Here is a 14,849-nt window from a genome sequence, read left to right as displayed (position 1 = left end):
TGTTTATTTTGAGAGAGAGAGAGTGCATGTGCAGGTGACTGAGGGAGGGGCGGGGGGTGGGGAGAGAGAGAGAGAGTGAGAGAATCCCAGGCAAGCTCCATGCCCATTGCAGAACCCATCACAAGGCTCGATCACACAACCGAGAGATCATGACCTGAGCCAAAATCAAGAGTAGGACACTTAACTGACTGAGCCACCCAGGTGCCCTGAGCTTTTACAATTTTTGACAGACTAGTGGAGGACTGTTGGTCAGAGTAAAACCTGAGAGGGAGTGAAGCTACTGGTTGCTTCCCAACTGTTAGACTGAAATGGGGAGGGGTCTCAACCAGAGGCCCAGCTGAGATGTTGGCCTTGCCAGTGTGGCCAGAGCAGTGAGCATGGGGCAGGAAGAGGCGGGGAGAGAACAGCCAGTGATGGTTCAGGGTGGCCTCCCATGTTTAATCCATTCTGTACCTCTTGGTGAAGTGAATTACCCAATTTGACAAGAGAAAAAATTGACCACAGTCATCCTGCTAATAAATAGTGGGCATAGGGTTGACCCAGGGAGCCTGGCTCTGATACCAGCCTTCTTTCCTCTCCTGCTGAGCTGCACCAGTATCCCAGTCAGCCCTGATGTGTAGAGCAATGATGTCTAGAGAGATACCAGACGCTCATCTATCCACTTACTCATGCTGAGTGCTTGCCTCATGCCGGATCCTCTTTCCAGAAGCCATGTTAGTTGGGATGGTTGGAGCCTAGGTGTCAGGAGAGGGAAGGGACGGGGAGGGAGGAGGGGGTTGCAGCGGGAGCACCTGAGGATGTCTTTGGGAGTCAGCCCTGACCCTCTGAAGGGCTCTACACCAAGGAATGACAGCATCAAACAATTTAACACAAATCCCAAAGGTCCTTTCCTGGAAAGGGTAATCCCACGTATCAGTGTAAGCACATCCTTAGAAACATAAGCCATTTGTGAATTGATTTGGGCCTTTCCCCTCTCCTGTCACACTGCCAGGAGCCCAGGATGCTGTTATCCTGCATAGATTTCAGGTACATCACAGACGTCCTGACTGAGGAGGAAGCCTATGGTGAGTCATACTCAAGTGACAGAACTGAAGTTTTCTGGTACCACTGATGTGGCATACCATACCTACCATATAGCATGCATGCTTTGTTGTCTAAAAAAGTGATGATACTTTTTTTTTCCCCAGGAATACTGCAGAAAGGTCAAATTGGCAAAAAAGAGAGAGGTGGGTGGTGAGGAAATTTCCTTCATTGTTTTTGCTGTCACTGCCCTTTTGAATGTCCCTTTCGTCTGGGGGTTCATATCGTCTTCCCAAATGCCTCGTGCCCAGCAGCCAGGCCCTCTGATGGGCGGTTGCATCTGGATGTGTCCTGGGTGTGACAGGAAGACCTGGGGTAGTTTGACAGCCTTGGTATTTGCATGATTGTGAATGTGACCAAAGGCTGGGTTTGGGGCTGGGTGCATGTGAAAGGCAAGGTCAGAAGGAGAACTGCTGGATTCTCTGGGGGCAGCAGCTTAGCTACAGGCAATTCTAATCCTGAAGGTCCCTGGCAAGCACAAATGTTGACAAGCTCTGTGTTTCCACAGAAAGGCAAATGCTGATGCATGGCTACCCTGCCTACACGACATCATGTGCCTGGCTGGGGTACTCGGATGACACGCTGAAGCAGGTGGGCATCCGAAGCTGGTTTTGTAGACAGGTTTTATATTCCTGGCTTTCTGGAGTTTTCTTGTTAGCCCTTCTAGATCATTGTGGATCCAAGGCCTCATTCTGAAAGCACTTCTCCTGGAGGAAAAGTAAAGCCACTCATATTGTGGGCATGGGACTCTGTGACCTTGTATGTCCCACCTTGGGTTCTGGAAGGGGACAGTCCGGGATTTGACCCCAGGCAGAGACAGCAGTGTAGTGTCGTGCAGTGTTACACCTAACCATGCTGAGCCTCGGTTTCCTCACTGTGAAATGGGGAAATAATACGGGTCTTGTGGGTGGTTTGGAGGCTCCAGATAAAAGCTGTGAGTTGTGTGACGCTTGTGGCCCCGTGGCTGGTACTTGGCTGCAGTCAGTGTGAGGTTGATCCCACTGCACTGTACCTGCAGCTGAGAGAAAGACTAGCTTCTGTTTGTTACCCTCACATCCATTAGTTCTCTGGATGCTGCAGGATATCCTAGCTTTAACAAGAGGGATATCAGTGCTCCATTGCCCTTTGAGGAGTGTGAACAATTAAAGACATTGTTCCCATAGAGATGAGGAAAGAAAGTCATCCTATGGGTACAAAGAGTTATGGTCTGTTGGCTAAACTGTGCTCTTAATGCATCAACACATAGCTGTTCCTCCGGTTCCTGCTGCTGCCGTAAGTGCATATGAAACCAGATCAGGGATATCTGGGGTCCTCATTAGACCAAGGGGAGCTCTGCGGTGTGTGATGCTGGCTGTGCTCCTCTCCCCGCAGCTCTGCACCGAGGCCCTGCAGGACGGCTGGACCAGGTAACTTGTTTGTGTGGTAACAAGCTTCACTGCCCCAGTTAGCAGCATGATGGGCCAGGAACAAAAGGCACCAGGGCGGCCCAGATTCATCCAGGAGCAGTCTCACATGGAGGATACATAGGAGAAGTCTCACTGTAGACCAGGCTTTCTCCAAAGATGAGATGTGAGTCCTAATTACAACCCTAAGACCTTGGAGAAACAGACCTTGGAGATCATCAATTTCAAACACCAGTCCAGAATAGAAATCAACTCTTGAAAAAAAATTTTTTTTTTAAGTTTACTTATTTATTTTGAGAGGGGGGAGGGAGAGAGAGAATCCTAAGCACACTCTGTACCATCAACACAGAGCCTGATACGGAGCTTGAATCCACGAAATGTGAGACCATGACCTGGGCTGAAACCAAGACCTGGATGCTCAACCCACTGAGCCACCCAGGCGCCGGAGAAGTCCACTCTTTTACTATCAGTAATAAGCATTGACTCAGCTTCCACTTGAAAACCTGCAGAGGCAGTGAGCCTAACTTGCAAGGAGCTTTTGCAGTGTTTGAGGGCTCCGTGTGTTAGAAAGAGTCCCAAAATGTATCGAGTCCTTCACTTTCTTGTAACTTGCAGCTACTGGTTCCAGTTCTCTGCAGAGTCTCCAAGCGTCTCCTCTTCCCCTGGAGTAGTGGCCCTTCTCCTCCCCAGGCTGCTTCTCTCCAGACCAACTGTTGGCGCTTCTCTGCTTGTCTCTGCTGGGCAGATATGGACCCCTGGGCATCCTAGGGTTTTCCTCTGGATACATTGTGGCTGTCAGTGGTCCCAAAACCTAACATAATGCAGGACATAGAGGGACCATCATCTCGTGATGTGGTCACCATGAGTCTACCAGTTTAGCGCACAGTGGCACATTCTGTAATAGGTTCCTGGGCTCCCTGCGTGACTCTCAGTCTGGCCACGGGCCCCCTGCTGCTGCCAGTGTGGTCTGGAGCAGGAGCATCAGCATTTCCTGAGAGCTTGTCAGAAATGGCAGTCCAGCCTCTTCCCAGACCGGCTGCTCAGGAATCTGCATTTTAACAAGATCCCATGTCAAAGGGTGACTTGTGTGCACGCTAAAGTTTGGGAGGCACTGAATTCTTGTTAACTCCTCAGCTAAATGAAGGGTCGGGAAGTGAGAATTTGAACAAGGCAGCATGAAGCATTGGAAAGAGGCTTGGGATATGATGGATTTGGAATCAGCCTCTTGCCTTTTCCCCTCATCCCCTACAGGTACTTGCTGTGTGATAATGGGCAAATGGCCCAACCTGTCTGAACCTTATTTTCTTTCTCTATAAAATGGGAATAATATTAACTCATGATTCTCCTCAAAGTTGCGGTATCTGAAAAGGATCAGCACAATGGGAGTCATAGCAGGCGCTCAGGAAGTGCCGGCACCTTCCCTCTTTCTGCATACCTAGGGAAGGCTGACCTTTCACTGCATTGATTCAGGATGAAGCCCTTGTATAAACCTCTGCACAGCTGGAGGTATTTTATCAGTCATACTCTTTTTTTTTTTTTAATTTTTTTTAATGTTTATTTTTGAGAGAGCACGTGCAAGCAGGGTAGGGGCAGAGAGAAAGGGAAACACAGAATCTGAGGCAGGCTCCAGGCTCTGAGCTGTCAGCACAGAGCTGGATGCAGGGCTCGAACCCTCAAACTGTGAGATCATGACCTAAGCCAAAGCCGGATGCTTAACCGACTGAGCCACCCAGGCACCCCCTATCAATCATACTCTTTACGTTCAGGATGTGACAGGCACTTCTCTTTAATTCCAATTCTGGCTTTTGTTCTTAATTCCTTGTCATGGCACAGTAAAAACTCAGTGTTATTAAAAATCTGACTGCTCTCCTAGTTCTTAGACTTTGGGTCAGCGGGTGGTTTAGCCTTATTGCCCTGATACGTTTGCCAGATTATTTTCAAGTGACTTGTCTGGGACTGACCAGGAAAGGGCAAAAGGTTATTAGAAGATATGACCTGTGAATTATTGACAGAGGCGGCTGCTTCTGCAGAAAATCCACGTGTCTTTGTCACGTCAGGACACGTCCAAACTACCAAACCGCATTTATTTTACAGGTTTAAGGTAAAAGTGGGTGCTGATCTCCAGGATGACATCCGTAGGTGCCGACTCATCAGAAACATGATTGGACCCGAGAAGACGTTGGTAAATGTCCTCCCCTACCGTTGAGAAGCCTTGCGTGAAGCCTGTGTCTTGGGCCAATATGCAACTCATTTCAAGCAAGGATTAAGGACTGTTGGGAATTTTATTTTATTTTTTAGAGTTTATTTATTTTGAAACAGAGAGAGAGCATGCTGAAGGGGCAGAGAAAGAGGGAGAGAGGGAGAATCCCAAGCAGGCTCCACACAATCAGCACAGAGCCAGATGTGGGACTTGAACCATGAGATGATGACCTGACCCAAAGTCAGATGCTTACGCAACTGAGCCATGCCCAGGTGCCCCAAAGAACACTGGGAATTTTAAAGCTGAGTGAGAGAGGAAGTACAGATTTGTGTGAGCTGATAGTTTAAAATGTCTGTTCTGCAGAATTGCTTGCGTAAGATCAGGCTTAGGGATTACTCCTGCTTGCCGGCACAGAAGTGCCTGAGCAAGCAGGTCTCCCCTTGGAGCCCCAGTGTGCCATTGTTTGACTCCCCCGAAAAAATACGTCCCGCCTGGTCCGTCAGGTCGGCCAGTCTCAGGGAGCCAATGTTGAAGAGATGCCAGACTTTGCTGAGATAAACGTAAGGATCAGTCATTCCTGACTATTTTTATAAGAGATTTCTTATTACACGTAAAATATTTTTATAAAGTCACAGGATGTTTTTGTGGAGTTTGGGAGGCATGTTTCCTAAGTTAACTAAAATAGGAATTGGGTCCTTGACCTAGGATAAGAAGTATCACTATTTATACATGAGTTAATGCTACTTTTAAGGGGCCATCCTTCTCCAAGTAATTTGTGGTACAATTGATTCTAGGTGTCCTATCATCTGGTTTTCATAGTGCCCCCTGTGGAAACTCTTACCACTCAGCACTTTCTACTAGAGATACCCACCTCCGTGTCTGTCTTCTCAAAGCGTGATAATGTCAGGGTTGGGGAGGCCCTGTCTTAGTCTCTGCATACCCAGCACCTGACTTCCAGGCAGGATCTCCACATGCAGAGAGCCAGGGCCTGGGAGTTAAAGAGGCCTGGATCTGAACTAGCTATTTACGTGGCTAATTGTTCTTGGCAAGTTCCTTAACTTCTCTGCATGTCAGTTTTCTTTTCTGTAAACTGAGTTAATATGAACTGCGTCATAAAATACCCAGTTGAGTAGGTGCTTCATAAATGGTAGAGTTTGGGTTATTTATTATTGTGCCAGACTTATAGTTGGCAATAGTCAATAAATGACTAGTGAACAAATTTAGAACTGACGATGAATGACTCAGAATGTGATAAAGTAGTTTCCAGAACAATGAATACTGCAAGACAGGTGTACTTCCAAGCCCTAAATGCAGATCGGGCCAGAGCTCCAGGGCCAGCAAGCACTTCTCCTGAGCCTAGCCCAGGACACTTCCAGACATCACAGTGGCTCTGTGAGTTGCATTTCCTCTAGAAGACGCATCTAGAACTACAGTGCCTGTCTTGGTGGCTGTTCTTTGGCTCCTTTTGTAACGGCTGCATGCTGATCCTCCACAGAGGAGATGTCAGGCTCCCTCTGGAAGTCTTGCTCAGCAGTTGGTGGCACTGAGTGACAGCATTTCCTCCCTCAGAGCTGCAGTCCTGTCACAAGTCAGTACCAGGCAGACCTCATGGTGAAAGATCTCTCTCTCTCTCTCTCTCTCTCTCTCTCTCTCTCTCTCTCTCTGCAGATGATGGATGCCAACCAGCGCTGGGATGTGCCCGAGGCAATAGAGTGGATGTCAAAGCTGGCTCAGTTCAAGCCACTGTGGATTGAAGAACCCACCTCCCCTGATGACATTCTGGGACATGCCACCATTTCCAAGGTAGAAAAGCCGCTCGTGCCTCTGTCACTACTGCCATGTATTTTTGTTTGTGGGTTTGGTCTGACAGATCCCAAAATCCCGTTGCTTCTTCCCTTTTACATTTTTACATATTTTAGAGACAGTACATTGCTAAAAGTTGAAAGGCTGCCAACAAACCAAAGGTTAATAGACATGGCTCCAGACTTTGTAAATATAGAAATCTGACTGATACTAAAATATTTTACTCCCCCAGAACGAAACAAAAGTGCAGATTCCTCTGGTGGACTCAAAATACAAGGTTTACTTAGCTAATGCCTAGGTCAGGCCTGCCCAGGAGAAGGCTACCTGGAGCCCTCGCACCAACACACTTCCTGCACCAATCCACCCGGCTTCCCTTCCTCTTCGGTTTAGGGACACCCTGATATGTCAGAGCATCTGAGAACATCCTTTCTCTCAGGGGGTGTCTCCCTTTAGGCAGGTGTCCAGCATGGATATATATAAAGCCAGAATGCCAGGTAGTTAATTTATAAGGAGAACTCCCAACTTCTGGGAGCACTAGAGTTTTGTATCCTCTGACCAGAGCAAGCTCCACAAGGAGCCACATTAAACCAGAGGCTGTTGGGTGAGTGAAAAATCAGGACAGGAACTGGTGGTGCGATTTAAATATGAGACGGTGTCAGTCCAGTGTGGCCCCGCGCATCTCCCCACAGTGCATGGATGTGCCTGCTTCTGGCACCAGGCATGTTGAGTCTTAAGCCTCACCCCTCCCCTGGCAGTGCCTGCCTGCCCAGCCCCGGTCAGCACTCACCCCTACTCCCCTTTTACGTTTTCCTCTGATAACCCTTCCTCCCCAACATTGGGTTCGTAGGTTCGCTTGCTTTACAGTCCATTCCTGCCTGCCTGGGAGATTTTTTTCCCCTGGTGTGACTTTGCATTGCTATACTCTCCCCTAATCTGAAAATTGTCACTGTGAGGACAGTCAGTTCCAAGTTCTGGGAAAGATACCTCAGTGTGTCCTACATGAAGTCATAGGTCCTACTGGAGCCATTCTGCTCCATTTCTCTCAGTAAATGAACATATGAGCTTCTTATGTGGGACACTCCACAGAAGCCTGTGTTTGAGGGATGCCCTCCCACTCTCCCCACTTTCACAGCCTAGCTGGAGAGAAGAAGGTAAGACATGGGGGCATGCTGGGTGGGGCACTGAGGACAGTAGAAAGAAGGTCACTGAAGGGAGAGACAGGCGTGGGCTGGGATGGTGGAGTGGCCTTGTGGAGGTAAGACAAGAGCTGACCCTGAGGAAAGCTGTACTGCAGGTGGGGGAGACGTGAGCAGCAGTCGTGGGGTGACCGTGTTGATTTAAACAGAACTGAAAGCTGAGGAGGAGTCCAGTGACAGGCCATGGTTCGAGAAACAAGACGTTTGCCTCAGGGTTCTTATGGGGGTAGCCATGCCCTAGTGCTGCCCGCTTGCCTACACAGGGACTCGCTGCCCACCTGGAGGGTCTCCTCAGAAGCTCTTCTGGGTTTCAGCCATCTGAGGTCTTGTTTACATGGGGAAGGCCATCCACTCAGGAGGCATCCCATGAAGTGGGTGCAGACAGACCAAGGCCGGGGAAGCCACAGAAACAGCAGGCTCTGGAGATCCCCAGCACAGGGGCTGTGGGGAAGATGGGTCCATGGGGCCAGACAGCAGGTCCGTCTGTGCAGAAGATGTGGCCCAACACAGTGAGCCACCATAGTGTCTTGAAGGAGAGAATAGGATTAAGGAAGATTTCACTGGGAAAAAACATGTAGGATGGATTGAGACACGGGGTACAGGGCAGGTGTGGAACAGACAGAAAGAAACTGGAGGCAGAGAGTAGAGCTAGGAGACTTTCCCAGTAACCTAGGAGGCCAGGTGGTGAAGGGAGAGGGCAGCTAGAATAGAGCAGGTTCAGGAAATGATTAAAAGGAAGAAATAAACATTGGTACCTATTTAGTGTCAGAAACATATTCTTTAAAATGGTAGAGTGAATGACTTTCCCCCTTCTCTACTACTTTTCCCCACTCTGTTTTTTTTGTTTTGAGATAAAGAACCGAGAACATTTAAATTAGAAGTTCCCGAAAGCATAAACAAGGAAGCTAGAAGGTGCCTCAGCGACCATCTGCTCTAACTTTTGACCTGGAGACGAGGAGGCTGAGGCTTCTGGTTTTCCATGAATCATCCATGTCCACATATTCCATTAGAGGCGCGACAGCTAGCAGGATTGGGGATACCTGGCTCCTAAATGAAAGGTTATCTATTTATTAGAGAGAGAGAGAATGCAAGCAGTGGAGAGAGAATCTCAAGCAGGCCCTATAGTCAGCATGGAGTTGAATGCGGGGTTCAATCCCACAACCCTGGGATCATGACCTGAGCCGAAACCAAGAGTTGGACACTCAACCGATTGAGCTACCCAGGTGCCCCTAGGGCATTTCTGTAGAGGAGTGGTTCTGTCTAGTGGTTCAGATGTCTGCCCTGGCTCTGGAGTGGGCCTGGAGTTCAAGCCTGGGCTCTACCCCTTTCTAGCTTTGTCATCTGGGAACAGTTGCTAGCCCTGAACCTGTTTTGCCTCTGTGAAATGGGGGTGATGATGATTCCTGTCCCAGTGGGCTGTGATGAGCAGTCATTTCAGTCACGGTTTCACACAGCACCACACAGTTGAGAGCACACCACGCTAGTAAGAGCTCAATGTTAGCTATTGGTGCCACTGATACCTGAGGAGAGTACCTATGGCCTCGCAATCCCAGTGGGGGCAGGGGAGAGCAGCCTGGAGCCCAAGTGGAGGGAAGTGAGGTAGCTTCAGGCAGTAGGACTGAGAGAGCAGTGCTACGCTAAGAAGACTCCAGCACTTGCCAAGTGAGCATTTCACCAGGTTAGGAATGAGCTCACCCTGACCTGTAAAGTGGATCTAAGACCGCTTGCTGAGCTTGAAGGGAGAGGGCTCTAGAACAACTACTGAAGAGGGGGGTTGGGAGAATCTGCAGAACTGTAGCCAGGAAGGGAACTAACGGCAGCATATGAACTAGTGCTGACTGTATCCTCTGTAGGCACACACAGCCCCTCTTGTGTGCATACATCATCCCCTTGACCACCTTCTGCCATTCCTTAAACTTCACACGGCTCCACAGCAGGGACATTTCCTTCTTCAGCTCTAAGTAGTTAAACAACTGTAAATATTTTTAAACATTGGGAGTTTCAGTTTAAAGGTTTAGGAAAATAACATCAAGTTGCCTTATATTTTACAGGCATTGGTCCCACTAGGAATTGGTGTCGCCACAGGAGAGCAGGTAAATGACATCTCCTTGGGGACAGTACACACTGGCCAGCCACTGAGGACACTGGCATACATTAGGTTACATCACCTGTGTTATTTTGAGTTTGGAAGCTTTCTTTTTCTTTTCTTTTTTTTAATGCTTGTTTACTTGGAGCGAACATGAGTCGTGGAGGGGCAGAGAGAAAGAGACAGAGAGAGAGAGAGAGAGGAACCCAACCAGGCTCCATGCTCAGCACAGAGCCTGATGTGGGGCTGGATCCCACGACCATGAGATCATGACCTGAGCCGAAATCAAGAGTCAGACACTTAATCAACTGAGCCACCCAGGTGCCCCCGAGTTGGGGAGTTTTAATTTCAGAAATGGGGAAATTTCTGAATATTTTACAGCACGTCCAGTAGAGCCTGGAGTCAGATACAGTCAAAAGTTTGTCTCTTTTCCCACAATTTATATGACTAAGGCCATTTATCTTCTTCAAAGTATCTAATCAAAATTCACAAGGCGGCAATTTAAAGCTGCTCATGCAAGGGCATAAGATGCACTGTATGGTTTTAAGAAAGCCAGCTTCCAAACGGAGTAAACATTATTGCGTTCATTCTTTGTGCTTATAAAACGAAGCACAAATGCCTGCCAAAACCTGTGGCAGTCCACCCACGAGCAGAGCAGTGTGAAGGAACAGATTCTCAGTTTTCCCAGCAAAAGGAGCAATGCTGTTTAGCCGTGTTTTTTGTCGTCCAAACCACCTGCTCATCGCCATCACCATATTTCATCCTGATGTTTGCTTCACTTCCCACTTGCCAGTCACTATGACAGCATTTCCTTACTAGATGTCAAGCTGATGTGACTTTAGCATGACCGTGGTGTGACCATTCCACTAATGGATTTATAAAGCAGTGAGCAGCGAGGTCCCCGGCTTGTATTATCAGGGCTTGCTTCACGCAGGTGAAAACAAAGACTAGATACAGTCCAGGCTTCCAGAGGCCGCTGAGGAGTGACTTGGAATTGGCGCATTGCCAGGTGTAGATACCCTAATGGCCAAAGCTGACTCTTCTAATTAGTTTTATTTTAAACAGTTTTTTTTTTTAATGTTTATTTATTTTGGAGGGAGTGCAAGCGGTGGAAGGGCAGAGAAAGGGGACAGAGGGTCCGAAACAGGCTGTGCGCCGACAGGCTGACCACAGTGAGCCTGATGTGGGGCTCAGACTCACGAACCGCAAGATCATGACCTGAGCTGAAGTCGGACGCTCAACGACTGAGCCACCCAGGTGCCCCATTCTGTTGGTTTTATTTTAATTCTATTTCCAGTGCCACAATAGAGTCATATTTAAGCAGCTTCTCCAAGTGAAAGCCCTGCAGTTTCTCCAGATTGACAGCTGCAGGCTGGGAAGTGTCAATGAAAACCTCTCAGTGTTGCTGATGGCCAAAAAGTTTGAAAGTAAGGGCACCCTGGAGCTGCGCACCAAACCTCCATTTCCTGCCCACCACACACTCGTGGGGCCCTCCCTAGGGACTGTTTTCGGCTTAATCAAGGGCTCTTTGACGATTTTTATCCTGGAGTTTCATCCCTGTATACTAATGAATGACATAATCACCTGTGGGCAATGAGAAAACCTGGAGGTTCTCTTTCATCTCCACCCCCACCCTACCTGGCATTAAGTAGAAATCTGTCTTTATTGTAGTTCCCGTTTGCCCCCATGCTGGTGGAGTTGGCCTCTGTGAATTGGTACAGCACCTGATTATATTTGACTTCATATCAGTTTCTGCAAGCCTTAAAAACAGGTCAGTAATGTGGAGTTAGCTTCAGTAGTGTCCCTCGGTCCAGGCCAGACCTTTTAAAATTCTGCTCTGGCGACCAGAGGCGCTAAGAACTCTGTCCATTGCCACATCCTATAACTCAAAGGCCAAGTTGGTTTTGCTTCCTCTTCTTCACATGCAGCAATTAAACTGGAGCCCGAGCAGTGGACAGAGCTCTTTTTCTTTCATGGGGGTGGGGTTTTGGTAGCTGCCTTTGTTTTCTAAGTATGTGATGGGTGGGTGGGTGGGGGTTGCTACCAGGTGGAAACCAGAACCCCTTCCTTTTTAAAGCCTTGCTTTCATCATGTGTGTATTCTCTGCTTCTGTACAATCTCCTGGTCTCAACGCTGTAGTCTTCTGTAATCTGGCTGCATCTGGTTCCATCTTGTTTCTCAACACATCCCAGGTGAACTTTAAGACAGTCTTCTGATCATCTGCACACATACGGCTTTACTATGCATTTCTTTCCTCTTGGAATTAAATGTGGTATCGCCGAAAGATCACTAGAGGTGATCTTTATATGGCAGAAGCATAGAAAACGTGCATGGGAACGGTAAACACCAAATGCAGGACCATGAGAGAGAAATGGGATCCGTGAGGGTTTAGACTGGGCTTCAGTGATATAGTACCTGTCTCAAGTCAGGTGGTGAGTAGACAGATGCTGCCTTTTATGTCTGAAATATTTTGTTCGATAAGAAGTGAACATTCCTGGGCTATTCTGCTTTTGCCCCTCTCATTTCTGTTCTGAGGGTGGGACCAAGGGAAGGTCAACCTTGAAAGGTCCTGCCAATCTGGAGAGCCGAGAGGAGGAGGGCGAGCCCCGAGAGCAGTGCGCTGCGACCACCCAGGAGTGGGCAGAAGTGCCTGGTGCCACCCTCCTGCAGCACACCTCACTGCCGGGATGCTGCTGTGCATGCAGAGCAGCTGCAAGTCGCAGGCGCAGCTCAGCACCCCTGCTTTACGACTGCGTGGAACACCCATTCCCTGCTCATCCTTCAAGGCCAGAACATCCTCTCCCATGGGGCTGGTTCTTCATCTGTAGCCTGTTCTTTGTAGATTACACATAGTGCATATTCTAGTCGGTAACTTAGTCTCTGTGTCCACTGAAACCATGAGGCCCTGTCTCACCAGGTACTTTGTGAATTCCCAGCACTGGGCACACGGGCTGCCTGTCGTGGCTGTTCATTAACCTGTGGCTAAAGCAAGGTGGCAGAGTTAGGTTACTTGCCCCAAGTCACAAAACTAGAAGGTAGCTGACCTCAAATCTGAACACAGACCAGTCTGGTAGTAAAACCTGTGCTCTTCTTCTAAATCGTGTGTAGCTGGATGGGATCTCATTTGGTGATTTTAGTCTATTCATCTAACTTTTGGCTAAAGGCACCCAAATAATCCCAGATACTTATAGAGTCTAAACTGATGGGAGTAATAAAACCTTTACAGATCTTTCTTGGCTGAAGATGGCTTAACATTCTGACAAACCCAGCATAACATATTGATTACTAATATATAGTAATAGATTGTTATCAATTATTGATAAATATTAACATTAAAAATACATTTAAAAATGCATTTAATACACCTAACCTACTGAACATCATAGATTAGGCTAGCTTACCTTGAACATGCTCAGAACACCTGTATCAGCCTAAAGTTGGACAAAATCATCTGACACAAAGCCTGTATTATAATGAAGTGTTGAATAGCTCATGCAGTTTATTGAATACTGTGCTAAAAGTGTTAGAGAGGTTGTATGGGTACAAACGGTTGTCAGTATACTGGTTGTTGACCCTCATGATGGCGTGGCTGACTGGGGTCTGCTGTGCCACAGCCCAGCATCATGAGAGAGGATCGTGTCACACATCACGAACCCAGGAAAAGATCCAAACTCAAAATTTGAAATACAGTTCTCCTGAACACGTATGGTTTTTGCACCATCATGAAGTCAAAAAATCTTAAGTCAGACCATCCTAAGTCAGGGACCATCCGTAGTTACAAGAGACTTTTGGTACCCACATGAGGAGACTTCAACCAAGCCCTCATATTACTTTATTTTGCAGATGGGAAGGACCTGAGGCAGAGGTTGAAAGATTTGCATAGAAACCTGTGCCAGATCAAGTCCACCCTTTCTTTAGTGGTACTCACCCCTTTGCTTGGACAGTTAGTACCACATAAATGATGTAACGCAAGGCATTATTGCCCCAATCTGATTCCTTCCTCCTAGGATGTGCGAATATGTCGACCACCTGCATGAACATTTCAGGTATCCAGTGACGATCAAGAAGGCTTCCTACATGCCTCCTAAGGTGAGCTCGGCCAGAGAGGCCTCCCTGAGGAAGCACTGCCAGCCCCTGGTAGACTTGTTCTTGTGGGTTAGACCCTGGAGCACAAAGCTCTGTCTCCTTAGAGTTTATTTTCAGTATCTAAAAATTACAAATGGCTCCTTAGTTAGCAATATCAAATTCCCAAGGCCCAAAGGTCAGGAGTTGAGGGTGAAACTGCTCCGACAAGGCTTCTCTAATGCAGGCCTTTCTTCCCGACACCAGCTGAGACCTTAAAATGCATTTCTTGTGCAAAAACAAACCAACCAAAAGAACAAAAAACAAACATGGCACCACCTGGAGGTTAGTGAACTGAAACGTTGAGACTGTGGTTGTGTTATCTGGACCATTAATCTTCACCATGTCCAAGACATTGGGGTTCGTTTTCACCAACAAGAGATTGAATTGTCAAAGGAAGTGTGATTAGTTTAATCCTGAGAAGCAGCCAGTAGTGTGTTCCTCATTTCAAACAATCTGAAAACAGCATCTCTACAGGCAGCAGAAATACATAAGTGAGTTTTGTTCTGGGTGGTAATTAACACTACTCTATTTTTTGTCTTTGATAGGATGCTGGTTATTCAACAGAAATGAAGGAGGAATCTGTAAAGAAACACCAATATCCAGATGGTGAAGTCTGGAAGAAACTTCTTGCTGCTCAAAATAATTAAATGTTCAGCCCCAATACTCTTTCCTTTTTCAAGTAAAAAGGCTTAAAACTTTTTGGGTATGGTTTTACAAAAACGGGGGAAAAATCACCCTAGCAATCAAAACAAATTCAGCTGAAAGTCCTGTTGACCTCAGGAATCAGCTCAGTCATCATTATTACTTAATTCTTTTAGCAAATAAACATATATTCTCTTTATTAATCCTTAAACAAATTTAGATTTAACTCAAAATCCAGAAAGATGTTCTTACAAAATTTCTATCAAGTGCTGGTACCTAGACATTAAATTGCACTTTGAAAATAAGCAGCAGGT

The 14,849-nt window shown here is 47.3% G+C and overlaps 1 protein-coding gene across 2 annotated transcripts in view; it reads left to right on the top strand.

The window, feature by feature from the left end:
* The window catches only part of ENOSF1 (enolase superfamily member 1), a 29,321-nt gene extending 14,481 nt beyond the window's left edge, over positions 1-14,840 (top strand). For both annotated transcript variants that reach the window (XM_058692564.1, XM_058692565.1), the window contains 11 exons: positions 992-1,064; positions 1,188-1,226; positions 1,589-1,671; positions 2,452-2,486; positions 4,578-4,665; positions 6,352-6,486; positions 9,734-9,775; positions 11,066-11,195; positions 11,440-11,539; positions 13,776-13,857; positions 14,439-14,840. In XM_058692564.1, coding sequence (XP_058548547.1) covers positions 992-1,064; positions 1,188-1,226; positions 1,589-1,671; positions 2,452-2,486; positions 4,578-4,665; positions 6,352-6,486; positions 9,734-9,775; positions 11,066-11,195; positions 11,440-11,539; positions 13,776-13,857; positions 14,439-14,540 — 909 coding nt within the window. In that variant the 3' untranslated portion in view covers positions 14,541-14,840. The remainder of the gene's footprint in view (positions 1-991; positions 1,065-1,187; positions 1,227-1,588; positions 1,672-2,451; positions 2,487-4,577; positions 4,666-6,351; positions 6,487-9,733; positions 9,776-11,065; positions 11,196-11,439; positions 11,540-13,775; positions 13,858-14,438) is intronic.
* Positions 14,841-14,849: the final 9 nt, after the last annotated feature.

This window comes from Neofelis nebulosa, chromosome 11, assembly GCF_028018385.1.
Source record: "Neofelis nebulosa isolate mNeoNeb1 chromosome 11, mNeoNeb1.pri, whole genome shotgun sequence".
NCBI lineage: Eukaryota > Metazoa > Chordata > Mammalia > Carnivora > Felidae > Neofelis > Neofelis nebulosa.
Note: the sequence above shows the minus strand (reverse complement) of the source record. Positions and strands in the feature narration are given on the sequence as shown.